The 26,580-nt window shown below is 43.6% G+C and overlaps 1 protein-coding gene across 2 annotated transcripts in view; it reads left to right on the top strand.

The window, feature by feature from the left end:
* The first annotated feature begins 261 nt into the window (after positions 1 to 261).
* The window catches only part of Scap (SREBF chaperone), a 60,116-nt gene continuing 33,797 nt past the window's right edge, over positions 262 to 26,580 (top strand). Inside the window, exon 1 of one of the 2 annotated variants that reach the window (XM_060385206.1) lies at positions 262 to 408. Coding sequence is in view for 1 of the 2 variants with exons in the window: in XM_021647911.2 (XP_021503586.2) it covers positions 23,633 to 23,754 (122 nt within the window). In the remaining variant the exon portion in view is untranslated. Of the gene's footprint in view, positions 409 to 23,612; positions 23,755 to 26,580 lie in introns of those variants that run through there. The other variant, XM_021647911.2, reaches the window with a different exon arrangement.

The raw sequence follows: 26,580 nt of genomic DNA, 5'->3' as shown, positions 1-26,580 counted from the left end.
GAGCCACACTCCCAGCCTCGTTTCTAATCCTCTAGTATTATAAAGCACGGAACAGGAAGGAGCCTGTTGTGCTCCTAAGCGCTACTCGCCACCTTTTTCCATCTTCGAGCCACAGGCTGCTCCTGTACGGCCTCCCGCGGTAGTGCGGCAGGAGGCCACCAGAGGGCGTCCTGGAGCCGCCGGCGGAGCCAGACTACGCATGCGCACGCCGCCGGGAGCACGTGTGGAGGGCGGCGGCGCGGGAGGGGAAAGGTAGGAGTTGAGAGGTGAAGGGGCGGGGAGCTGCGCGGCCGCCGGGCGGCCGGGGGAGAGAGGGCGGGCTCCAAACACCGGACCACGGGCTGGGAGCGCGCAGGCCGCGCTCCGCCGCCCCGCCGCCGCCGCCCGGGAGCTGCCCCGCCGCCACAGGTACCTCGGCGCGCGTCTCCACGGCGCGGCGGGGCCCCGGCTCCGGCCTCGCGCCGCCCGTGCCGAGGAGTTCCGGGATGGGGGCGAGCCCGGGCAGGGGCGCGCGGGCGTGGGCGCTGTCCAGCAGCGCGGGGAGGCTCGGGGGACCGCAGTCTGGCACCGGGGGCTGGACCGTCGCGAGTCCCCCGTCCCGACCGCGCCCCCGCCCGGGCCGAGGTGCCTGGGTCGCGAGGGCTTCGGGCTCTGTGGGCTCGGGCAGCCTCGCCCTGGAACCTGCTTTGGGGTTGTCTGGGGTTTCCGGAGCGAGAGCTGGACCCTGTGACTCAGTCCTCCCCTTTCCGAAGATCTGATAGGCGGGCAACATGTAGACTGCTGGGCGGGCTCGGTTTCTGGGCTAATGTGTTGCTTAAACCTAAACTTTGCTCGTGTTTACTTCCAGGTGGGTTTGTTGCATCAGGGTTGCAAGGTGAAGGCGCTAGTTGCGGGGAGTGCCAGGTCCACCCCGCATCACAGAAAGTTGTGCAGATGGAGGCGATCAAAGCCCCTGGCGGGGGCTAGGGGGTTCCGGCAGTGGTCGCCCCTTGCTTTGCTCATTTTCGTAATGTCTTACGGTCGCAGAGCTGATGATTCAACGGTCTCTGGTGATCTTGCAGTAATGTTTGTGAGGTCGACGTAGGAACTAATGATGTTATCTTTGTGTGCGTTTGTAGAGTTCGCTTGTGCAGTGTGCTGCCATCTCAGGGTGTTGTGCTGAAGATTGAAGCTTTTATTAGAGTCAGGAGCAAGTGTACCTAGTTAGTGCTGAATGCATTTTAGGTGTATCCTGAGTGATGCTTAATTGAAGATGGTATCTTTTTAAGTATTAATGTATGTCAGATCTAAAGTTTTTTTTTATATATAATATATTTTCAGCATGTCCGCTTGGCACATGCTCTCTCTAAAAAAAAAAAAAAAAACAACAAGAGTATATGCAACTATAAACATTATTTCTATACTTACTATTAAATTATTTGGGGGTGTGGAACTAGGGCATTGGTCACTGAGCAACACCTATGGCTTTTTTATCTTGGGTTGGGCTTCGTTGCCCAGGCTGGCCACAAAGTTTCATCCTCCTGTCTCGGTTTCCTGAATATGTGGGATAACAAATGTATGTGCTACCGCTCCTGATCGGCACTCATTCTTTTGGCCATAAATTGAAATGGAAAGAGCTGGTTTTCACTTACTTGAAATTCATTTGTTGAATGCTTTCTCTTTTGTTACTGTGGCAAAAGAGAGAGAGAGAGAACCTCTCTAGAGGTTTCCATATGTGCTTTGTAGTCCCTGGCTTGGAAACCCTACCACCAATTTGGATTACTGTCCTGAAGTGGGTAAAAAAACTTTGTTCTTAGTTTGTGGCTAGAACACAGAGCCATAAAAACTGTGATTTGCCTGAGGTCATACACAGACTGCCTAACTGTCCAGTTGGGAAAGGAACCATGCCTGCTGTATGTATGGATTTGTTAATGTGGGTGGTGAACTTGAGGGCTGCCACAGTTCAGGCGCACTTCAGATGAATGTGTCTCGGAGAGCCTAGAAGACTCTTAGGATCATGTGCTGTTTGCTCACGCTGATTATGGATGTCCATTTGTTGGCTGTGACGGCTACGGGTTTCCAGGGTCATCCAGCCTGTACAGGATCAGGCCTTCAAACCATGTCTTCCAGATTGCCACGTGAGCTTCTGCCCCTGTAACTTACGACTGTCCTGACTTTTCCAGGTGATTTTACCACCTGAAATGATACTTGTGGGTAGTAGTTACTGAGCTTTTTCAGTGTGTGTGCTAGGGGCTCTAGTGAGAGCGTATCTCAAGCCCCATACTGATCAGAGGAGATGATAGTGCTAACTCCTTCATTGGGTGAATTTTAGGCACGTTTGCTCACTGACCACGGCTGAGTAGCCAGTTAGGGGCTGTGCCTGTGTGCAGACTTGTTTGCCTGACAACAGTGGGTGTCTTCCTGCAGATGTACCCACTGACTTCATAGTCTCTCTATTGTTCTATTAGCAAATGGGAGGTGGGAGAGTGGAGGGAAGCAGCCTGTGTCATGGAGCTGAGTCCCAGATGCTTGTTATACTTTTCTAATTTTTTAATTTTTTTTAATTTGGGGGAAATGATACATAACAGAATTTATAATTTTAATGATTAAATATAGCAGTCACGGATATTAACTATACTCACAGTGTTGTTGTATAGCTGTCATTATTATCTGTTTCCAGAACTTCTTAATTATTCTACACAGAAATAGTTGTGACTTTCCTGTCTTCCAGTCCTAGGAACCTCTGTGCTACTTTCTGAGTCCGTGACTTTGCTAATGATCAGTTCTCTCGTGTAAGGGAAATTGTATTGAATACTTTTTAGATTATTTTATTTTATGTATGTGAATGTTTTGCTTTCATGTTTGTATGTTTACTGTATGTATGCCTGGTGCCCCTGGAGGTCAGAAGAGGGTGTCAGATCCCCTGGAGCTGGAGTTAGGGGTGGTTGTGAACAACCAACCCTGATTCCCTGCAAGAACAAGTGCCTTTAGCTGCTGAGCCATCTCTCCAGCCCCATATCTTTGAATTCTTTTTATTTTTATTTTGTGTGCATTGGTGTTTTTGCCTGCATGTCTGTCTGTGTGAGAGCGTCAAATCACCTGGAGCTGGATTACAGACAGCTATGAGCTGCCAGGTGAGCGATGGGAATTGAACCCAGGTCCTTTTGAAGGGCAGCCAGTGCTCTTTAACCACTGAGCCATCTCTCCAGCTCCTACCTTTGAATTCTTACTTTTAGTTCATTGTATATTTTCTGCATGTTGATTTGGATATATAGTTGTCCTTCAGGATCCATGGGAGATTGGGTGCCCTTTAGGGTATCTGTGGGGTTTGACAGTTTTCTATAAAATAGCATGTAATTGGGCTGGAGAGATGGCTCAGTGGTTAAGAGCACTGGCTTCTTTTCCAGAGGACCCAGGCTCAATTCCCAGTGCTCACATGGCAGCTCACAACTATCTGTATCTCCAGTGCTAGGGGATCTGACACCCTCACACCAGTACACATAAAATAAAATAAGTAAAATAGCATGTAATTTGTGTATGACCTGCCCAAATTCTTTTGTATGCTTAAACCATCTGTAGGTTGTTTGTTACACTTACCCTAAATGATCTTTAAGTTCTTTGCACATTTTACAATTTATTTTGTTTTAAAGTTTATTTATTTTTATGTCTATGGGTGTTTTGCCTGTATGTGTGTGTATGTGTACCACATACACAGTGCTCAAGGAGCAAAGGGGCTATCAGATCTTTTGAAACTGGAGCTAAGATGGTTGTGAATTGCCTTGTGAGACCCGAAGCAAATCTTGGTCTCTGGAAGAATAACCAGTGCTTTTGACTACAGAACCATGTGCCCACCCCCTAGATGTATTTATAGTATTTTTAATTACATGTAGGTGTTTGTGTCTGTGTGGGGGTATGGTCTCATAGTGCGGAGTTCCGAGGAGCGGAGAGGCTGGGGGCAGAGTTACAGGTGTGTGGAAGCTGTCTAATGTGAGTGCTGGGGACTCAGTTCAGGTCCTCTGCACTCTTAACTACTGAGATGGCACTCCAGCCATCTTCCTGCGTGTTGTTTTGTTTTTAAAGATTTGTTTATTATGTATTCAGTGTTCTGCCTGCACACCAGAACAGGAGACCAGCTCTCATTCTAGATGGTTGGGAGCCACTGTGTGGTTGATTGGGAATTGAACTCAGGACCTTTGGAAGAATAGCCACTGATATTAACCTCTGAGCCATCTCTTCTCTTTGCATGTTTTTGAATTGTGTTGATTTCTCTTGTTGGGTCACAAAGGTTCATTATATATTCTAGATGTTAATCCTCTGTTAGATAATGATTTGCAGATATTTTCTCCCATTTTTATGGCTGTCCTTTGTTCTTAAAGAGGACCTGAGTTTGGTTCCAGCACCCACATAGTGCCTCATAACTGCTTGTGACTCTAGCTCTTCTAGATAGATTCCACAGGTACTGAGTTCATGTGTCTCCTCTCCTATATATTCACAGTTAAAAATAAAAACAATGTTTTGTTTTGTTTAGTTTTTCTATACAGGGTTTCTCTGTGTAGCCCTGGCTGTCTTGGAACTTGCTCTGTAGACCAGGCTGATCTTGAATTTAGGGATCTGCCTGGCTGTGCCTCCTGAGTGCTAGGATTAAAGGCATGTGCCACCATACCTGGCTCAAAAAACCAAAATAGAGATAGATAGATAGATAGATAGATAGATAGATAGATAGATAGATAGATAGATGAAATAAAATGAAGGGCTAGAAGAGGACTCAGAATAAAATCACTTGCTCCACAAATCTGGTGACCTGCTCTTGTCCTCAGAAATCACCTAGAGATAACTGACTTTATAAAGTTGTCCTCTGACTTCCTTACGGGTGCCCTTAGGTGCATGTGTACACCCCCGCCCCAGGTACAGCTTTCACATATAATAATGCAATAATGTTGCATTAAAAAGGTAGCTTGATGGTGGTGTTGTACACCTTTAATACTAGCACTTGGGAGACAGAGGCAGGCGGCTTTCTGTGAGTTTGAGACCAGCCAAGGCCACACAGTGAGTTCCAGGATAACCAGGAAAAGTAAAAGTAAATCTATCTTTCTTTTTTTTTCTTTTCTTTTCTTTTCTTTTTTTTAAGACAGGGTTTCTCTGTGTAGCCTTGGCTGTCCTGGAACTCACAGAGATCCTCCTGCCTCTGTCTCCTGAGTGCTGGGATTAAAGGTCACCACACCTTGCCAAAAGTAAATCTTAAAAAGAAAATTTACAGGCCAGGTGAAGTTTATGTGCTGGGGGGAATGGAGACTAGGAAATAACAAATTATAGATATATTGCATTTTGGGATATTGGGATATGTCTTCACAGCTAGCCCACCAACACACCACTCTTTGCCTCCTAGTGTGTAGAAAAAAGGGTTGGAGATATACCTCAGCAGTTAGGATATGGCCACTCCCTGTAAGTCCAGCCTTGGAAGACCAGGACAAGGCTAGGAAGACTAACCATGTTGCCAAGCTCTGAGTTTGATTAAGGGACCCTGGCTCAGTGAATAAGGTGGAGAATCAGTTGAGAATGACTGGTAACTACAGGCTTCCACGTGCACACCCATCCATACACATGTGCATACACACACATACAAAAACATATATAGGCACATGAATGCCACACAAAAAATGGAAAAAGAAAAAATTATAGGAGTTTTGCAGCCTGCTTTGGGCTTGGCAGCGAATAGGATGGGAAACCTGGGGCAGATGGGCAAGAAAGAGTTGCAGGGATAGAGCGTTCTCTGATAGATGCAATTGGAAGGGGCCCTGCACCCAGCAGCTGTAGTGTTGAGGGCTTTGAGGACTCCCAGACCCTCCCCTAGAAAAGGACACCAGGTGAGCTTCCTGCGTGGCTTTCTTCTGTGTCACTCTCTACTCAGAGCCAGCTCTTTGCACTCATTGTGGTTAGAGTGGAGCCGCCGTTCTTCCACACAGCATTTACAGTAAGGAATCTTGAGGTGGTAGTGATAGAGCAAAGACTCATCACGTCTTCTTTTTGGCGATTTGGTTATATAAATTGTCTGGAGTCTTGGCATCTTCCATTAGAGCACATTATCAGCAGGAAATCAGGCAAGAGGCTTCCAGGTAGTGGACTTGGTCGGAGTACAGATCCTGGCTTTGCTTCTGCACCTGCTGAGGCTGAGAGCAGCTCCCTGGACCAAGCAAGGGTTTTATCTATTGTAATGAGACCTGTAAGGGCCTCATTTTTTTTTTTCTTTTTAGCTTTTAAAAATAGATTTTCTGGGAGCTGGAGAGATGGCTCAGTGCTTAAGAGCATTTGCTCCTCTTGTATAAGACCAAAGTTCGATTCTCAGTATCCACATGAGACAGGTCATAACTACTTGAAACTCCAGTTCTAGGGAGCTGGACACTACTCCTTCTTTGCTCCTTGGGCATCTGTCCTTATACATACGTAGATGCACATGTATGCACTGAATAAACATTTAAAATTAGATTCTTTCCTCCATAGCTAGCAGTGATGGATCAGTTCAGTCATTTTTCAATAATTCCTGACAAGGTCACAAAGGGATAGAAATGGACCCTTTATTTGTTGGTACTTAATTGTGAAGATCATGTATGTGCCTATGGCAGACATCACAATGAGTACAGCTAGTTCTTCCTTTAATGGAGGTCTTGCTGTGCCATCTCAACAATGCTCTAAAATTTATTTATTTATTTTTATGTACATTTGCCATACATATATGTCTGTGTGAGGGAATCGGATCCACTGGAATTTGAGTTACAGACCAGAGAGTTGTGAGTTGCCGTGTATGTGGTGGGAATTGAACCAGGGTCCTCTGGAAGAGCAGCCAATGCTCTTGACCGCTGAGCCATCTCTCCAGACCCCCCAACAATGACTCTTAACATGCAGCAAAAATCACCCTCTTTAGTGCTTGTGCTTCAGAGTCTCTGAAATCCACTTCATTCATTAACAGAAATGAAAGGAAATTCCTTTCTATTTTCAGTGCATTTAGCTTGGCTTGCTGAAAATGCCTCCAGATTATGTGGCTAATTTTGATGCTTAGAGAAGCTAAGTTTCTTGCCCTGAGCATTGCTACTTTGCAAAATAACTTAAATGAAAAACAACATTTCCCCTCAAGATGAATTGTTTACACTGGTGGACTAGTTTAGATCAGTGGACAGAGCAGCAGTGACTTTCCACCTTGGTCCAAAAGAGGCTCCAGGTGCACCAAGGGAACACACGGTGACTCAGCTGAGACCTTCTCCCTTGGGGGATTGCAGTCAGTAAAGGGCGCTGAGAGTCTCTAAATGAACACAGAGCTGGAAATACAGCTGCAGAAGCTCAGAGAGAAGCTGCTGCATCTACAGGAAAGCTTCCTTCATTATTTTTGAATTTTAGCTTTTAAAATGCAGAAATTTATTTACAGAACAAAAGTTCAAAAGTTTAACAGTGTGCACAGGAAAGTGTTCCTTCTATTCTGCTCCTGCTACAGATCTTCTCCCTAGTGACAGTATGCTCTTCTCCTGTGTCTAGAGTTATTTTATGCATATACAGACAAATACGGAAAAGTTTTTGTTTGTTTGTTTTGTTTTGTTTTGTTTTTGTTTTTGTTTTGAGATAGGGTCTCTTTATGTAGCCTTGGCTGGCCTGAAATTCACTATGTAGATCAGGTTGGCCTTGATTTCATAGAGATCACCTGCCTCTGCCTTTGCAGGTGTTGGAATTAAAGGTGTACATCACCATGGCCTGGCTTCCTTTTGTCCTTAAGGTGTGTTCTGGGGATCAGACTCAGGCTGTCAGGCAAGTGCCTTTACCCACTGAGCCAGCTTGCTAGCCCTATCTTGTAATTTTATTCTTAGATTTGAATTTTACTTTTTCTTTTTCTGAGACAGGGTTTCTCTGTGTAACCTTGGCTGTCCTGGACATGCTTTGTAGACCAGACTGATCTTGAACTCACAGAGATCCACCTACCTCTACCTCCCTAAGTGCTGGAATTACAGGCATTCACCACCGTACCCGGCTGTATTCTACAGGTTTTTACCAGTACATGTATTATACATTTGAGATTTATTTTAGTGTGAAATATAGTTTGAAGCTAATTTTTTTTCAGATGTGTACCTATTTGTGGAATACCTGTTGCTGAACAAGTCATCTTTCTCTCAGTTGTTTAAGATTTCTCCTTATCATATTCTATGTGTGGTATAATTTGCATGTACTTGTGAGTCTGTTGATGGAGTTTTTGTTGTTACAGAAATCTGAATATTTATGTTTTAGTACTCACTTTAATACTCTCTAATATGTTTTGATATTTGATACTTAGTTGCACATATGCACATACATGCAGACAAAACACCCATACACATAAAATTAGTAGATCTGGAAAATGTTTAAAAATTCAGGCCTGTTTTTTTGAGACAGGTTTCCTGCTGTAGCCATAGCTATCCTAGAACTTGTTCTGTAGACCAGGCTGGCCTTGAACTCAAAGATCCACCTGCCTCTGTCCCCTAAATGCTGAGATTAAAGATGTGTGCCACTACTGCCCTACTAAATTCTGTTTTTATTGGGACTATGTTATATTTTCAGATTAATGAAGGAAGAATAATTTCTTTTGAGATAGTGTCTCATGCTGGGCTGGCTGGCTGGCCTGGAATTCTCTGTGTAGATCAGGCTTGCCTCCATCCACATCACCAGCTGTGGAGCTGGTACTAATGGTGTGCACCACCACACCCAACATGTGATGTCCTTCCTGTGAACAGGACATGACTTTTCTCTTTGTTCAAGTCTTTTGTGTTTCTTAGAGTTTGAAAGAACTTTGTTTCTCAGATCTTCTTGTTTTGCTTTTTTAGTGTTTGAATTATTTACAACTCCTGCTTATTCATGATATATTTCTTTTTAAAATTTGCTGGTTCATCTTGTGTGTGCACTCACGTGTGCCACCATCGATGTGTGTAGGTCAGAGGACAGTTTATCCCTTTCCACCCAGGGAGTTCTAGAAGCCAGCGCCAGTGGGCTTAGTGGCAAGTGCCTTTATCTGCTGAACCATCTTACCAGCGCTGGCATGGATTTCCTACCTGTTGGTTTTCACTAACTTATGTGAATCTTTTATCAAATATAAAAGATTTTCAGTTGATTTTATTGGATTTTCTAATAACATCTGCAAAGATGTTGATTTCACCTTTCCTTCTTAGTTACATAATTAGGAATGGGTTAATTTTATTTGTTAGTTTGATTAGAGTGAGACAAGCACCTAGATTAGTAAAACCCCTCTGTTTGTATCTGTGACGTTTATTTCCAGAGAGGATTAGCTAGGGGTTGGCCTGTTTAGGCAGCTCCACCAAATAGACAGTGCCCAAACTGAATAAAAGGAGGAAAAGGAGAAAGCCTGCTACTGCAGACATTCTCTCTATGTGTGTCTTTGTCTCTCTGTCTGTCTGTCTGTCTGTCTCTCTGCTTCTTGGTCACCATGATGAAGCTGCATTGTGCCACCATTCCTTCTCTACCATACCAGATTAAAACATCTGAAACTGAGGAAAAATAAAGAATTCTTTTAAGTTATTTCATTATTTTTGTTTGTTTGTTTTGCTTTTTGTGAGACACGGTTTCTCTGTGTAGCCTTGGCTGTTCTGGGCTCACTTTGTGGACCAGGCTGGCCTCCAACTCACAGAGATCTGCCTGCCTCTGCCTCCTGAGCCCTGGGATTAAAGTCGAGTGCCACCATGCCCAGCATCAGTATTTTGTCACAGCAACTTTGTCTAAGTAAGGAGAAAATTGGTCCCAGAGAAATGAGGTTGCTGTTGAGACGCCTTGCTGTCTGTTTCTGAAGCCTTTGTAACTGGTCTGCAGTGGCTTTAGAGAATGGAGAGCTGGCATGGTGGCACGCGCCTTTAATCCCAGAGGCAGGTGGACCTCTAAGTTTGAGGCCAGCCTGGTCTACAGAGTGAGTTCCAGGACAGCTATGTATAGAGACTGTCTCAAAAATGGGGGGTTGGGGTTGTAGCTGTGGACTAGGGAAGGCCTACTGTACTGTCTACAGAACTTAGTAGGTGATTCTGGTAGGAACAAGACGAGAATACTGATAGAAATATGGACAGTAAGGGCTGTGCTGAGAGGTGTTGGGTGGGAGTGAGAACTCTGTTGGAATTAGACTAGAAGTAATCTATGCTTCATTGTAGCAGAAAAATTGTCTATATTTTGCCTAGGCCTGGTACAGGCTTGTAGTCCCATCTCCTGAGCAAGGCTGAGGCAGGAGGATGACAAGTTCATTACCTGCCTAGGCAACTTACTGAGACCCTGCTCAATTTTTTTTTTTTTTTTAAAGTGAAAAGGGAAGTGACTTTGTGGTTTAGGCTCTAGGTTCCACCTTTGTACAGAAGAAAAAGGAAATTGTGTTTTGTCTGAGTCTGAGATTTTGTGTGAGACTAATTTAAGCATACACAAAGTCCTGGGTTTGATCTCCAACACTACAAAAATTGAGTATGATGGCAAATACCTGTCATTCTAGGAGTCAGTAGGTGGAGATGGGAGGATCAGAAATTTGGGTCTCAAAAAATAAAATAAAATAAAGAAGGCAGAAGGAAGGTGGGGTTGATCGGTATAGGGTGTAGGAGAGGAGAATTTAGGGGTGATAGTAACCAGGATATATTATATACATATATGAAATTGTCAAAGAAAAAATAAAACTTTTTTCAAGTTGATAAAATTATTTATCTGGTGAGGAAATTTCAAGGCATTACAGCATTCAGCTGGGATGGTTTATAGTGGCATGTGGGAAGATAAAGCAGAACTGAAGGATTTCAAAAACTTGCAATACACTCAGAGAAAGAGCAGGAAAGCTTGGCTGCTGAAGCCATTAGGACTGTTAGAGAGTCCAGGTATAATACTTCGCAATGAAGCAGTAGGAAGGAGACACAGGGCATCTCAGAAATTGGCTGTATTCTACCCAAAGTGTCATGCTCAGCATGTAAAGGTTTTAACTCATTTGAGGGACTGCTGTGAGAAGAGAGTGCTGGGGTGCTCCACTGCACAGGATTGCGTAGAGTTTTGCCTAGGCTCAGTCATCCTGTCACCCAGAGGCCACTGCAGCCATGGTTCAAGGGGCCCTAGCTAGTGCTTGAGTTGGCGACATCACATGGGGTCACTGTAATGAAGCCTGCAGGAATGAGGGCAGGAGTTATGGTTGTGGATGCGTCGACCTAGTTTTTCTTCTTTAATTGTTTTTTTGTGTTTGTTATGGAAATCAGAGGACAATTTGTGGGAGTCACTTTTCTCCTTTCACCGTGGGGATCCCCGGAACTGAACTCAGGTCGTCATGTTCAGCAGTAAGAGCCTTTATCCTTTGAGCTATTGTGTCATTCCATACCGTTCTGCTGGGCCTGGTGGTGCACACCTTTAATTCCAGCATGCCGGAGGCAGAGGCAGTGTGCTCTGTAGAGTGAGCTCCTGGACAGTCAGGACTACACATAGAAATCTTGTTTTAAAACGAACAAACAACTCAAAATCCCCACAAAACAGAACACACACACACACACACACACACACACACGAAAAACTAAAACACCAAAAAAGCAAAGCCTGAAAGACCAAGGAATGTATGTCAAGGTCAGGATCCCCATGGGTGGCCTTGAGAGTGCAGTGACTACAGCAGTGAGTGGAGCTGGAGATGCAGTGGATACCCCAGAAGTCAGAGATGCCAAGAGCCTGGAAGTTCTCCTGAGGAAAGACATGGGCGTGAGCAGAGCCAGCCTGATAGAGAAGCCTTGTGGGTTACGGCCAGCAAGACCGCAGAAGCGGATTGTTCTTTAGAGCCAGATCACATCCTGGTTTAAAGCTACAGGGTTTGATATTTGGCCCTTCTCCTTTTCTGTACCACAGTTTTTCCCTTTGAGAATGGGAATGTTGGGGCTGGAGAGGAGGCTCGGCAGTTAAGAGTACTTGTTTTTGCATAGGACAGCCACTAAGATGGTGACTCAAAACCTTCCATAACTCCAGTTCTAGGGGATCTGACAAACCAAAGGTACCAGGTACACACGTGGTAACAGAAATACATGCAAGAAGAACACTTACATAAAATAAATTTAAAAAAGCTATTAAATAGAATGGGAATGTTTACTCATTGTTTTTTGTTTTGTGGGAGGAGTATTTAAACACCCTCTTCTCTTCAGCCAGGGGTTTGCCTTAGGACAGGCTTTAAACTTGGATTTTTGTTTTTTTTGGGTGTCTTGCTTTGTAGCCTGTTGTGGCTTCAGATTCTAGTTCAGGCCAATCTAGAATGGATTGTCCTGCCTCAGTCCTCCCAGTGCTTGGTTTCTAAGCATGTGCCACTATGTTTAAAGTGTTGGAACAGTAAAGACTGGCCACAGCTAACAATTAAGGCTGAATGTATTTTGGATTATAAAATGAACATGAGCCGTTTGGAGGCCAGTAGTGGGCTTTTGTGGAACAGGAGATGTGTTTGGGTATCAGATTGACAGTAGATAACCTTGCTATAGTTAATTGTGATTCTTGATTGGATTGAGAAGCACCAGGATGGAGAGTAAAGTACACATGTGTGGTAGTCTGTAAGGAGTTATTTCCTAGAAAGGTTAAGCAAGAGTTAGGGAGATCAGCCCTAAAGGGAGGGCTCCATCCCATAGCCTGGGGCCAGTGGTATGAAAGGAAGAAGGACAAAGCCTAACATTCATGTATTTTCCCTCTGCTTCCTGGTTATGGTGCTGTGAGCTGCTCTGCTCAGTCATACCGTCCCTGCAGAGGTAGGCCAGAATCTCTAAACTGTTCATTTGTTTTTCTCAGGTATTTGTCATAGGCACACAAAGTGTGACCAATACACTGTGTCTTTCTCTTGTGTAACTGTAATAGCTAGTGACTCCACAACAGCAGTAGACAGTGATGAGTAAGGGAACATCCTTGTCTGGCCCCAGACTTAGTGGGTATTCTTCTGTAACAGTATGTTCCATTAGGAGTGATTTTAGCTTTGGGTTGAGAAGAATCTAATTATGTTCTTAAAGTCTGTGTCATATGTATATATGTATGTAAGCATGCATGTATATATGTAAATCAAATAGAAATATTTCTTAAGCTATTTATATTACTACTATTTTTATTTTTTGAGACAAGACCTCACTCTAGCCCTAACTGTCCTGAAACTCACTATATAGAGCAGGCTGGCTCCCAACTCACACACAAAAAGTCTGCCTGCCTTTGCCTCCTGGAATCAAAGGGATGCGTTACCATGCCCAGTCATTTATTTTTTAACTCCAGTTGTTTTTTTTTTTTTTGATACATAGAAAGCTGGGGGTCTGGACAGATGGCTCAGCAGTTAAGAGCACTGGCTGCTCTTCTAGAGGTTCAGAGCTCAATTCCCAGCACCCACATGTTGGTCCACAACTATCTGTAGTGGAATCTGATTCTCTCTTTTTGGTGTGCATGAAAACATGAAAACCGAGCACTTATGTACATAAAATAAATACATAAATCTAAAAAAAAAAAAAAAAAGACAAAAATCTCAAAAAAAGAAAAGAAAAAAATCTGGGGTATCAGTACATTTTGAACATGTACCTAAAAAGCGTGATCTCAGATGTGCAGAGAGTAGGCAGCCATTAAAGCTTGTGTTCAAGGGTTGAGTGACAGACGCAGATCTTTAAGTTTGGAAGCTGTCCCTACTGGTACGGTTGGAAGATGAACCAGACACGGGGTACAAATACAGACAGCAAAATTAGTGACACTGGGATTGTGCAGGCTGCAGGTTGTATATGTGCCAGTTTAGTATATGCTAAAGATGTTTTCATTCGAGTTAACTTGGCAGCTCTAAGGTGCTCTTGGTAGGCAATGGTTCCCTAAGAGCATATTAAATATAGATGGTTGGGCCTTATCCTAGACTTTCTGATTCTTTCCAGGTAGGCCCAGTGATTTACATTTTTTAAAATTATTTATTTATTTATTTATTATGTATATAGTATTTTGCCTACCTGTACACCTGCACACCAGAAGAGGGCACTAGATCTCATTATAGATGGTTGTGAGCCACCATGTGGTTGCTGGGACTTGAACTCCGGACCTCTGCAAGAGCAGCCACTGCTCTAACGTCTGAGCCATCTCTCCAGCCCGATTTACATTTCTAATAAGCTCTTAGGTATTGCTGTCATATTGGGGACCATTCTCTAAAATGTCCTTGGTGTAGGGAAGGAGTAAACAAAACGAAACAAAACCTGGACAGCAAGATGGCTTAGTGGGTAAGGCACTTGCTACACAAGCCTGAGGTGAATCTCTGGAACCCACATAAAGGTGGAAGGAGAGAACTGATTCCACAAAGATGACCTCTGACCTCCACATGTGATCCATGCTGTGTGTGTCTGTCTGTGTGTCTGTGTCAATGTCCATGTCCATCCCCATGCCAGTCATGTGCGTGCATGGAGATTACACACAGTAATTTAAAGATGTTATAAATACAAGGTGAAGGTTATTTTAGTCTGGGACATTTATGAAAGACAGGGTGGATGAAGCACTCCCTTTATTAGTTTCTCTGTTTAGTTTATTACAGTACACATGTATATGTGTTATGTTTATGTGTGCCATAGTCCCTGTGTAGTCAAGGGATAGTTTTTTTTGTAGCTGGTTCTCTTCTTCCAGAGGGTTCTGAGGATGGAACTCGGTCAGGCTTGTCTGACAAGCACTTTTACCCACCCAGCCACCTCACTGGCGTAGGAAGTGTTCCTTATTTTTTACTTTATTCTAAAAACGTATTGTTGCCTATCTGCTGCCAGAGTTTCTGGTGTGCTCCTGCAAGGTGAGAGGTAGGTTTGTGGTGACCAGTGTCTTGATAATTAATATCTAATTGTTGATTGATTTGGCTGATTTGTATTACTTAGAATACAAAGTATAAGTATTACTTATACTTACCCAGAAAGTTGTGGGGTTTTTTGGTTTGTTTTGGTTTTGGGTTTTCAAGACAGGGTTTCTCTGTGTAGTCCTGGTTGTCCTGGAACTCATTCTGTAGACCAGGCTGGTCGAACCTTGAACTAACAGAGATCTGCCTGCCTCTGCCACCTGAGTGCTGGGATTAAAGGTGTGCATCACCACCAACAGTCTTCCCAGAAAGCTTTGTTTTGCTTGCAACATTGTCTCATGCAACCCTCCAGACTGGCCTGGAACTGACTAGATAGCTGAGGCTGGTCTTGAACTCCGGATCCCTCTGCTTCCACCTCCCAGGTGCTGGTATTATTAAATCTTCATCACCATATCCCACTTTTTGTTTTGTTTTGTTTTGTTTGTTATTTGAGACAGGTTCCCACGTATCCCAGGTTAGGTTTGGACTCCACAGGTAACTGAGGTTGGCTTTAAATTTAGGCCTTGAACTCTTGATCCTCCTGCTACCTTCAAAATGTTGAGGTTATGCCTGTGCACTGCTTAGTACAGGAAGTTTTTATTGTACTAAAAACTCTTCTAGGCACTGGTGTACAATCATGGATAAGGAATCTGTTTATCACCTTGTCAGGGAGCAGACCACTAATAATTCGAAAGTTTTAAATGCTCTGAGAGTCGGCTCTGTGAGAACAGTAGAGGGAACTAGTGGCGAACGTACGGTCAGGTGAGCTGTTCTTTGTATAATGACCTGAGACGGGCTAGATGTAAAAGACCCAGCCTGTAAAGAGAAGACAAAGTAGCAGAGAGAACAGGATGTGCCAGGGCCTTGATGGAAATGAGGCTGGCACTTGGATTGGAAAAGGACAGAATCAGGGAGGTGATGTGAGGTGAAGTTGAGGAGCAGCAGGCGGTTGTTGCAGAGCCCTTGGAGACAGCGACAGACATCTGGGTTTTGTTAAGTCTACAAGGGATCTGGCCAATGGTTAAGGTATAATTTGTACTTTTTGACCATTGAGAGAAGTAGCTCAGAAGAGGGCAAGAAGGGTAGCAAATGGAACAACTCAGCTGGAGGGTTGGTGGGGTTTGGCGAAGGGGAAAACTACCAAGTTTCTGTCTTGGTGTCTGTGCAGATGTGAAGACAAGATGAGGACTGAGATTAGAAAGTGTGCTTGTACTGTGAGGGAGAGGGAGAGAAATGCAGATGATTCAGAGAGATTCAAATGATGCATCAAATGTGTTAGTAAAACTCATGATTTGTCCAATGTGAATTAGCTCATTTATAGTAGTAAACTGAGGAGCAGTGTCAGTAACATGAGGCTTGGTGACCTCATAACCTGTAGCAATGGAGAAATTTTTAAGAGTAAAAACAACTGGGAATGGGGCTGGAGAGATGGCTCAGCAGTTAAGAGCACTGGCTGCTCTTCCAAAGGTCCTGAGTCGAATTCCCAGGAAGCACATGGTGACTCATAGCCACCTGTACTGATATCTGATGCCCTTTTCTTATGAGCAGGCAGAATGATGTGTAAATAATAAAAATAAACAAATCTTAAAAACAAACAAACAAAACAACAACAAACTCAACAACTGGGAATTCGACAGAAGTATATTTCTCTAGTAGAGGTGTGCGGAGCGTGGTGACACTGCCCACATCTGGGCTCTTAGGAATTTGAGTGCAGTGTAGTTGCAGATGCTTACCTGTTTCTCTCTGTGTGTGTCTCTATCTCCCTTTTAAATTTTACTTTATTTTTATTTGTGTGTGTGTGTGTGTATGTGGAAGTCAGAGGACAACCTTCCCTAATTTTCCTTCTAAATCTAAAAAACATATACAGGTATTGTATAAATCTTATGTACTAAAAAATACACAGTGCTAAAGAAAGAAAAAAATACAAACGGAGAAGCACTTGGCTTTGCAGTCTCAATGTAGTAAATATGTTAGTTTTTCCCAGAGTGATATACAGATTTAATGTAACTTTTACCCATATCTGAGGCTCAGCGATGAAGAGCACAAACTGCTTTTCCAGGGGACCAGAGCTCAGTTCTCAGCACCAACATCAGGTGGTACTGATGCTGCTAGCCTGCATGGTACCCACAGTTACATGCATATATCCCCCCACATGTGATTAAAAATAAAATAAAAGCCAAGCACAGTGACACGAGGCTTGTAATCACAGCACTTGGAAGGCTGAAGCAGGAGGCTTGAGAATTCAAGGCCAATTTGATCTTCCTAGTGAGACCCTATTTTGGAAAAAAGTGATGGAAATATTCTCATGGATGTGGACTGTAAACAAGATTATTCCAAAACATAATAATGTTTGGAGAGGCAAATAAGCTAGATTATCTAAAATAATTTGTTTTAGGCAAAATGAGGTAAACAAAGGCAGGAGGATCAAGAGTTCAAGGCCAGTGTGAGCTATAGGGCAAGACACTGCCTCAGATAAACCAGAGACTTCGGATGTAGCCCAGTGGTACAGTCCTTGCCTAGTATGACCGAGGCTCTGGGTTTAAGTCCAGCACTGCAAAAAGTAGACAAGAGAATGGCATGTAAAGAGTCACTGTCCATTTCAAGATTTGATAGTTGCAGCTGGCCATGTTGGTACACAACTTTTATCCCTGCCCTTGGAAAAAAGAGGCAGATGTATCTCTTGAGTTGGAGGTCAGCCTGGTCTACCAGCCTGGCCAAGGCAATACAGTGAGATCCTATCTCAAAAGAATGAGTAAATAAAAAAAAAAAATTGATAATAATCAGCAATAGATCACTGAAAAAAAATAGAGAATCCACAGAGAGATGCATGAATAGCAGGTTTTATTTGTTCGTTTTTTGGGAATGGGTATAGCATATTCCATGTTTCTCAGGCTGGTCTTGAACTTACAAACTTAAGAAATCTTGCTTTTGCCTCCTGAAACTATTACAGACTTGTACCCATACACCCAATTAACCAATGGCTTTTTTTTTCTAGTTTTTTTTTTTTTTTTTGAGGCAGGGTTTCTCTGTGTAGCCTTCACTGTCCTAGACTCACTCTGTAGATACAGAGATCCATCTGCCTCTGCCTCCCAGAGCGCTGGGATTTACAAGTGTGTGTGTTGGTATAATGTTCTTTTAAATGTGTGCCAGCACACCTGGCTACCAATTGCTTTTTTAGCAGAGGCGCCAAGGCAATTCAATGGAGAAAGGAGAAAGTCTTCAACAGTTGACGCTAAAGCAAATTGCTATCCTTGTGGGGGGCTAAGGTGGAAGGAGAGAGAGAGAGAGAGAGAGGGAGGGAGGGGGAGAGGGAGAGAGGAATGAGTGAACCTAGACTTAAGCTTTACATTTTATCCAAAATGAGCTGATATACCACATATTTAATGTAAAACAGAACACATTTTAGGAGAAAATTACATTTTAACCAAGGAGTACCACTTCTAAAGACTAATATGCCCAAAATAATTAAATTCCGTTTTCAAAATGTGTGCAAGAATATTCACTAGTGTATTATTCACAGCAGCTGGGGAGTGCAGAAACTACAGAGTGTGTTAACTGATGAGTGGATAAGCAGAGTGTGACTGAAGTGCATTTAGTGAAGTGTTAGTCAGTGGGGAGACCGAATGGAGCACTGATAACTCAGTAGCAATCCTTCAGCCTTGAAAACACGGTGGAAGAAGGCATTCACAGAGACAGTGTCTGATCCCACTGTTTGACATGTCCAGAATAAGCATATCTGTAGAGACTGGAAGTGGATTGGCGGGTGTCAGGGTGGAAGTGGTGAAGGCAACAGAACAATAGCAAATGGGCATATGGTTTTTCTTAGGAGTTGATTGGCAGGCAGGCCAGCAAAATTCACTTCTGTGAGCACTTCAAATGGTGGGTGATTTTTTTTAATGGTATATGAATTTATTATTATTTTTTTTCAAGCAGGTTCTGTATGTATATAGCCCTAGCTGGCCTGGAACTTGCTGTATGGACCAGGCTAATCTTGAATTTTTAGCAATCCTCTTGCCTCTTCCCAGGTTCTGAGATTATAGGTGTAAGCTATTGTGCCTGACTTAATATCTTATTTTATTTTTTTCAAAAAATACTTAACAATTTAAAAATAACACAATTAGAAGATGAGACATTTCTGGCTGGAGAGACACTCAGTGGTTAAGAACACACACTGTCTTGCGAAGGACCCAGGTTCAGTCCCCACCACCCATAGGGTACCTCATGAGTACCTGAAACTCCTTATCTAGCAGATTTAAAGCCTCTGGCCTCATGCACTCATACCTTCATACAGACAAATATATACACATGATTTAAAATAAGTCTTTACAAAAAAAAAAATAGAGAAAATGAGATGTTTCCTGAGAAGACACCCTGGTGGTAAATTAATGCATGAAGAACTTGTTGGCGCTGCCCAGGATGAGGCTGTGCATTTGTGATTGGAGTGTGGAAAATAATTTGGAAATTTCTTTTATTTTTGTGACAAGTCTCAATCTTGGTCTTCAGCTTGCTCTCTAGTCAAGGCTAATCTTGTACTCCTGATCCTGCTGCATCCACTTCCAAGTGCTTCTGGTTGCAGATATGTACCGCCATATCTAGTGTGCTTTCTCCTCTTTGACAGTACTAGGGATGGAACCTAAGCGTCATGCATGGGAGGTACGTGTTCTACACATCCCAGCATTCTTACTTCTAGGCATTCCAGAAAATACTTAAAGGAAATGAGACATTCTAGAAGAGGATAGGAAATGAATTGCTTCATATGTTAGTAGATATGCTCTTTCCCAAACTTCTGTGTTTTACAGTCTCATTTGGGATGAGTTCAGAGTAATGGGGAATGCTGTTTCTTCCCCTCTGCTCACATACTTATTTCTTTCCTTAGTACCTTCTATCTTTTGAGCTCCTTGGTGTGGGTTGGCCTGGGCTTGTCCTCTCCTAGGCCTCTTATGCAGTCCTGTCTTGGGCTTCTAATAACAAGCTTCTTTATTTTTGCTTATATGTATGGTCTTCCTCAAAGGCACAAGCAGAATTGCTTTGTTTTTGTTGTTGTTTTGTTTTTTCAAAACAGGATTTTTCTGTGTAACCCTAGCCTTCCCGCAACTTGCTCTGTAGACCAGGCCAGACTGGTTTCAATCAGAGGACCTCAGAGATCCATCTGCTTCTGCCTCCTTAATGCTGGGGATTAAAGGCTTGTGCCATCATGCCCAGGTTTTTGTTTTGTTTGATTTTGTTTTCCTTATGTTTTTATGTAACATGGTCTTCTTAGGCCTCCAGGGCAAGACTGTCTCTTTAAATTCGGGGAGAAGGGCTGTAGATTTTTATCTGAAGCAACCTGTAACTCTGGGGCAATGTAGGAAAAACAGGTTATTGGTTCAGGTTGGGTAAATTGTGCTTTGGAATAGCTTTGCAGTACAATTTCTACTGTTTATAGAAATGCATAGTGGCTCTTCTAGGTTCAGGTAGGTGAACTGTGCCATGAGCTAAATTTTACATTTGTTTTCCATATGCTCTGATCATCTACAATTAGTGTAAATGATATCAATGAAAGTTGAGAGATGTTTGTATTGGCTACAGAATGGAAGTGAATATTAGCTTTAGTGTTCATCTCATGCTATTGTAAGTGTAAGAGCTGGACTGTTGAGATGGGTCCCTTTCCTGGGTAGCTGATGTGTTTACAAGAGAGGCCATGGAAGGAGACAAGGATTAGGTATAGAATTTGCTGGAGGGTTTGGTCTTGTAAAGCATTTAAGGGAAGAGATTCAGGCAGCTAGTTATGGTAGCCTGTCTGTCTCTGGCAGGTGTACTTCTTTGTGTTTGCTTTGCCTTAGGGGACGGAGGGAGGGTAAGTTGCTTCCTCAGGGTCTCTGCAGGTGGCCCACTGTCGAGCAGGTCCTTTGCTGGAGACTTCGTTGACTCGTCATTTGAGGGTGAGCCACTTGAACTGGAGCTGTGGTGAACGCTTTGGCTCCGCTTACCAGCAGCACTCATCTGCTGCCTCTGTTCACTCTCTAGTGAAGAGATCTACAGGGGCCTCTTTGCACACCCTTAGAGAAGGTTCCTCAGCTGGAGAATCGGATGTGTGCCTGAAGTCTAATGCTTCTAGGAAGGTAGAAAGTGGCATTCCTATTCATTTGTGAATTAGTTAAGATGGGACTCCCTTTGCTTCTGATTTCTGGTCTTGGCACTTGAGGAGTCATCTTTATAGCCTGGGTTGTCATCAGTGAGCTTAATCAAGCCAAGACACATGTCTGAGCAAGTTCTCAATAGCATAGACCAAGGAAACAGCAACATGGAACAGAAGTGAATTTAAACTTGAACCCACTAGAGAACTATACCAAAAAGAGAATTCTAGATTCTTTGCCTTTCTTTAAGAATTTTCTGTTTTGCTTGGTTTAAAATTAGTAGCAAATAACAAATTAACTTAAACTAAGTTAGGACAAGAAAAAGGATTTATTGGAAGGTTATGGGGTGGCTTATAGACTGGGAAAAAAAAGTTGATGAGCCAGTCTTCAGAAAGGACTGGAGCCAAAACAGCCTGGGGATCTTGGGAGCAACAATCTTGGTGCGGGTGAATAAGAACCACCATTAATAGCCAGTTCCTCCTCCATTCTGTTCAGAAGCCAGTGTCCAGGGAGTGCGGCCCAGCTGTTACGGCCTGAGTCAAGGTAGTGGACTTTGACTAATAGCCAAGCCCTGTGGACCTAGTAGGAGTCTGTGAGTCCCAGTGGGCTGCTGTTACTTTAAAAAGGAGACAGCTGACAGCAGGCAGAACGGTAGGATTCATCTGCCCTTAGCTCCTAAGGAACAACTGTGGGATCAAGAATAGACTGCAGCCCAATACTACTACCTTTGAGTAAATTTAGTTTGGTGACTGTTATTTCAAGGTCTTAAGCTTTTTGGTGATTTAACTGAACAGCCTTTATTAGTAATCACCGCTTGTTTGGGAGTGGGTTTGAGGATGTGCATTTCTTTGCCAAGATTTTTCTAAGGATTTCTCTCAGTCTGGCCTGTGCACAGGAGAGGACAGGAGAATGTTCAGAGCAACCATTTGGCAGAGCAGCAGAAAATGTCTGTTATGGAGTCATGCTTGTCTGTGGCCCCCACCCCAGTGGTCTTTCACAAATGCCTGAAATGGGGTTGAATGTGTGTGGCTCAGTGGTAGAGCATTTGGTGAGCTTTTGTGAGGGCCTGGGTTTGATTCTTAGCATCTGAAAAAAATAAAATAAAATAAAAGCAAAAATCCTAATGTGGGCAGAGGGTTGAGGATTGATAACCGGAGCTAGAAAGGAAGTTCTTGGCTTCCTTGGTTGGTCTGGTGAGGGTGATTCAGTGTTTGAGAGAGACAGGACCTTTCACAGCCCTGCTGTTTATGACCCAGTGACCTGTGATACTGGGCACTCAACAGCCATTAAAGATCCACTTGAAAAAGTTGCTCCAAGTTCATTGCCTCATGCTGGTGAAAATGAAAAAGGTGGACTCTTGGAGTTTGCAGAATAGAAACAAGCTTTATGAACAGTTACTACAGAAAAGTAAGACATTGAGGAAAGGTGAGAAAGTAAGGGAAAGTGATAGAAACTCCCAAAAGAGGGAAGGGTTTTCAAGAGAGGAAGAAGCCACTGAACTTCCTACTTTGGAGGTTTTATAGGGCTGTGATGGAGACTAGCTGAAGACCTGCTGAGCTTGGTTGGGTCTCTGGGCTCTCGTGTGGGGCACTCACTGTTGATGTGCTGCGCTCTGAGGGGTGGGTGAAGGCCGTCTCTGTGCACCTGCAGCTTTGTTAGTTACTGACCCTGACGGTCTACTTGCTGTTAGTCGCTGAGCTAACTGTGTTGTTGCCCTCCCGCCTTGCAGGTGTGTAAGTGCTGTTATACTGAGCTGGGTTTTCACACTTAGGTGATGGCCTATAGCTTTACCATAGCAGAGTGTTGCCTCTGTCACAGCCACTGTGCAGCTGCAGTCTTTCTTGGTTGACTCATGTTTAGCTTCTTGGCTGTAGGGTGCTCTGAAGTGATCTTTTAGGCAGGATCTTCTTGTTAGAAGCCATCCTTACTTAAAATTTAGTCTGTTATTATTAGGTACATTAGAAGCAAGACAGTATGAAAGGATAATGGCACCTCACATATATTTCTCAATTGCCTCAGAGGTGTGGGGGTGGAGAGCTGGCTAGGAGCCGCATCCCTCCCCTTACTGTCTAGATGGGTTATCTCATCCTCAACTCTAAGCCCGCTTACTTAACTTGATCAGTGTTGCAGACCTTGCTATGCTAACCCTCAATCTTTTTAACCCTAGTCTTTGTTCTCACTGCAACCTGATGAGCAAGTTGTAGCTTTTACTATGAGCTCTCTTCCCTTTTAGTACCTACAGAGAACTAGCTCCTGCATCAAGAGAGCAGCCCATACTCACTTAAAAAGGTATCAGGGCTGTATGTGTGCATGTACCTGTATTGAGACTCATATCTACAGACCCTACGTATTCTGAAACCAGCTTCTAGCCACATAACTGTCCCCTCTCTGTGACAGTCCTGTTGTACAGAACCAAGTGCCTTAAAAAAATTATTTTTTTCTTACATGTATGTCTGTGTAAGGGTCTTGGATCCCCTGGAACTGGAGTTACAGATAGTGGTGAACTGCCATGTGGGTCCTGGGAATTAACCTGGGTCCTTTGGAAGAGCAGCTAGTGCTTCTGACTTCTGAGCCATCTCTCCAGCCCCCAGTACTTAATGTTAACTTCCTTTTCTCCCTTCTGGTTAGGTACCTGCAGAGGATGTCCATTGTCAGTGGTAGCCAACATCTTCCGGGCTGATCCATGGTCACTTTCCGGGATGGCAACAAGGTGACTTAGCTGAGGATGACCCTGACCGAAAGGCTGCGTGAGAAGATATCTCAGGCCTTCTACAACCATGGGCTGCTCTGTGCCTCCTACCCCATCCCCATCATCCTCTTCACAGGGCTCTGCATCCTAGCCTGCTGGTATGTTTCTGTTTTGCCCTCTCTGGTAGAACAGTGTGATATGAGGATAGAGTTCACTAACCTAACTCTGATGGAGCTCTGGGACACTGTAGATTTTTGTGTAGTGTGGACTTAAGGATACTTATTGGAACTGCACAGTAGAGACTTCTGGGAGAAATTTGTAAATGCCAGGAAGAGAGCCCCTTCTTTGAAAAAAAAAAAAAAAAAGGAAAATAGTCCAGTGACATTTTTCTCCTTCTAAGAAACTGCAAGAAAATTGAAAGGCGGGTTGGAGAGATGGCTCAGAGGTTAAGAGTACTGGCTGTTCTTCCAAAGGTCCTGAGTTCAATTTCCAGCAACCACATGGTAGCTCATATCCATTCTATAATGATACTTGTCATGCAGGCAGAATGTTGTATAAATAATAATAATAAGTAAATAAAGCTTAAAAAAGAAAATTGAGGGGCTGGAGAGTTGGCTCAGTGGTTAAGAGCACTGTTCTTCCAGAGAGGTCCTGAGTTCAATTCCCAGCAACCACATATGGCTCACAACCATTTATAATGTGATCTGATGCCCTCTTTGATCACGAAGGTGTGCACTCATGTCTATAAATAAATAAAATCTTTAAAAAAAAAAGAAAATTGAAAGGCATACTCTTCTATTTTCTTTCTAGCAGTGGCTGTTTTCCTTTAGTGTTAGTTAATAGCAGGAGCCTTCAAGTGCTGAAAGGTAAAGTGCGTGTGAACAGCTCATTGGACACCTTCTACAGGCTGGCTCCAAAGACTTGCTTCTCTACTGTTGTCATTTCCTTGTGTTCATATGGAGCCTTCTTCTCATCTCTCGTCAATTCTTGGGACCTGCTGTGTTGCAGGGTCTGTAGTAAAAGCCATAGAAGCTTGTGTTTCTTGCTTGTCTTTCACAGGCCTCATAGAAGCCTAAAGATTAACTGATCATGACTTTGAAAAATGAGGGGCTTGATGTAAGATGGCCTCTTTAACCATAGGACATTGTCAGCCATGTAAAGAGCCTATTTTAACATCATTTTCTCTAGAAATAATTCTCTTTTCCAGGCTCGGGTGTAGCTCAGGGGTAGAGCTTTGTCATGCTCTACCTAGGCTCAGTTCATAGCAGATGTGCGCAGGCTTCCCAGATTCACTGTATACATTGCTGTGCTAGAAGTCTAGCTCGGGGCTGAACCTTCTGTTCAGATCTGTTGTGAAGACCATAGACTTTCCCCTAATTTACAGTAAGAAAGATGAATATCATTCATTGAGAGCTTCCTTCCTGGTACCATGTCATGAATATAATTAAATTTCTCATTTGTCCTCACAATACTTAGGAAATGGTCCAGTTTTCTCATCTTTCAACAAAGGGGTTGGAATTTAGTGACTTGCCTGGTTCTTACCGCTACTAAACTTGGCCTCTAGAACTCTAGAGCTTGTTCCTGTGGCCTCTGTTACCAGCCTCTTACCACTCTGGCTCAGTCTATATTGGTGTTTAAAATCTACCAGACTGTGTTACATATGATAAAATACTTAGAGACGCATGCTACATGGTGAATTAGGAGTGCTGTGAGAGTCTAGCTATTAAAAACAAACAAACAAACAAAAAAAAAAACCACCAAAAACAAAACAGACCAACAAAATCAAAATCTCTGTTAACTGGTGTTTCTTTAGTGTTTTACTTGTCTAGGCTGGTTTATAGGACAAGGCAGGCTCCAAGACATGCAGGAGTGTCAGAACCATGTGGAAGGTGGACTACTCCCAGACTGGTGGGCTGGGGACCACACACTGGGAAGCTCTAAGCTATTTCCATTTGTGTGTACCTGGAACTCACTGAGATTAGCCTGTGCCTGCCTCCCAAGTGTGGAGGTTAAAGGTGTGTGCCAAAGAAAACTTTCTGTGCACCATGTGGGGCTGATAGATGGAACTCAAGTTCACCTTGTCAGCAGGTGCCTTGACCCACTGAGCCATCTCAACAGCCTTAACTGAATGCCTTTTGGCATGAATAGCACCCAGGCTGGTGCCTTCAGAAGGCTAACCAGATAGGCCTTCTGTAAAACTCCAGTATCTCTACTCCAGGAGCACAGATCTGTTTTGAAGTCCTGGGCAGTTTCTCACACCTGATAGGAAGGGAATTAAGTAGATTATTGGTAGTGTCTAATCTTACAAAGTGGGAGTCTGTCAGACCTGTAGCAGTGTGGGCTCTTCACCCTCATAGTACAGGATTGTTTCCTGGGTGCTTATCATGGAGGGATTTGGAGATAGTCTGCTCTGTCTGAGCTGTGCCATAGAGATGTTCTTACTTATTTCCCTTCTTCTCCGCATTGAGATCTTGGACATAGGCATACAGACCTCAGTGTCATCTTCTGTTCTGGGAAGTTTTTCTTTTGGAACAACTCCTTTTTGTCAGCCTTGAGTTGCCTAGAGGAAACAAAGCATGGATAGCAGCCAGCTTTTAGTAACTGTGTTAGATATTCAGGCTCCATTTAACTGTTGCTTTTTATTTCTTAGATGAGATTTGTTAAGCATAGACCCAAAGGACCTCTGCACTTAATATCCCTACTCAGATCCAGTAACTATCTGAGCTACAGCAATTTAGCTGTGTTTACCCCAGTTCATCACCAAGTCGCTCCCCAAAATGAACAGAGCAGGATTGGGCTGGGGGTGGGGGGTAGTAACTAATGACAGATGAGGAATGTGCCTTTTTTCATTAAGGCTGAAGAATCAGGATTGAGAGGCTGTGGAGTGGGACGTGGTGACGCCCTTAATCCCAGGGCTTGGGAGGCAGAGGCAGGCAGATATCTGGGAGTTCGAGGCCAGCCTGGTCTGCAATCCAGGACAGCCA

This window comes from Meriones unguiculatus, chromosome 6 (genome assembly GCF_030254825.1).
Source record: "Meriones unguiculatus strain TT.TT164.6M chromosome 6, Bangor_MerUng_6.1, whole genome shotgun sequence".
Lineage (NCBI taxonomy): Eukaryota > Metazoa > Chordata > Mammalia > Rodentia > Muridae > Meriones > Meriones unguiculatus.
This window is presented reverse-complemented; position numbering and strand designations above follow the sequence as displayed.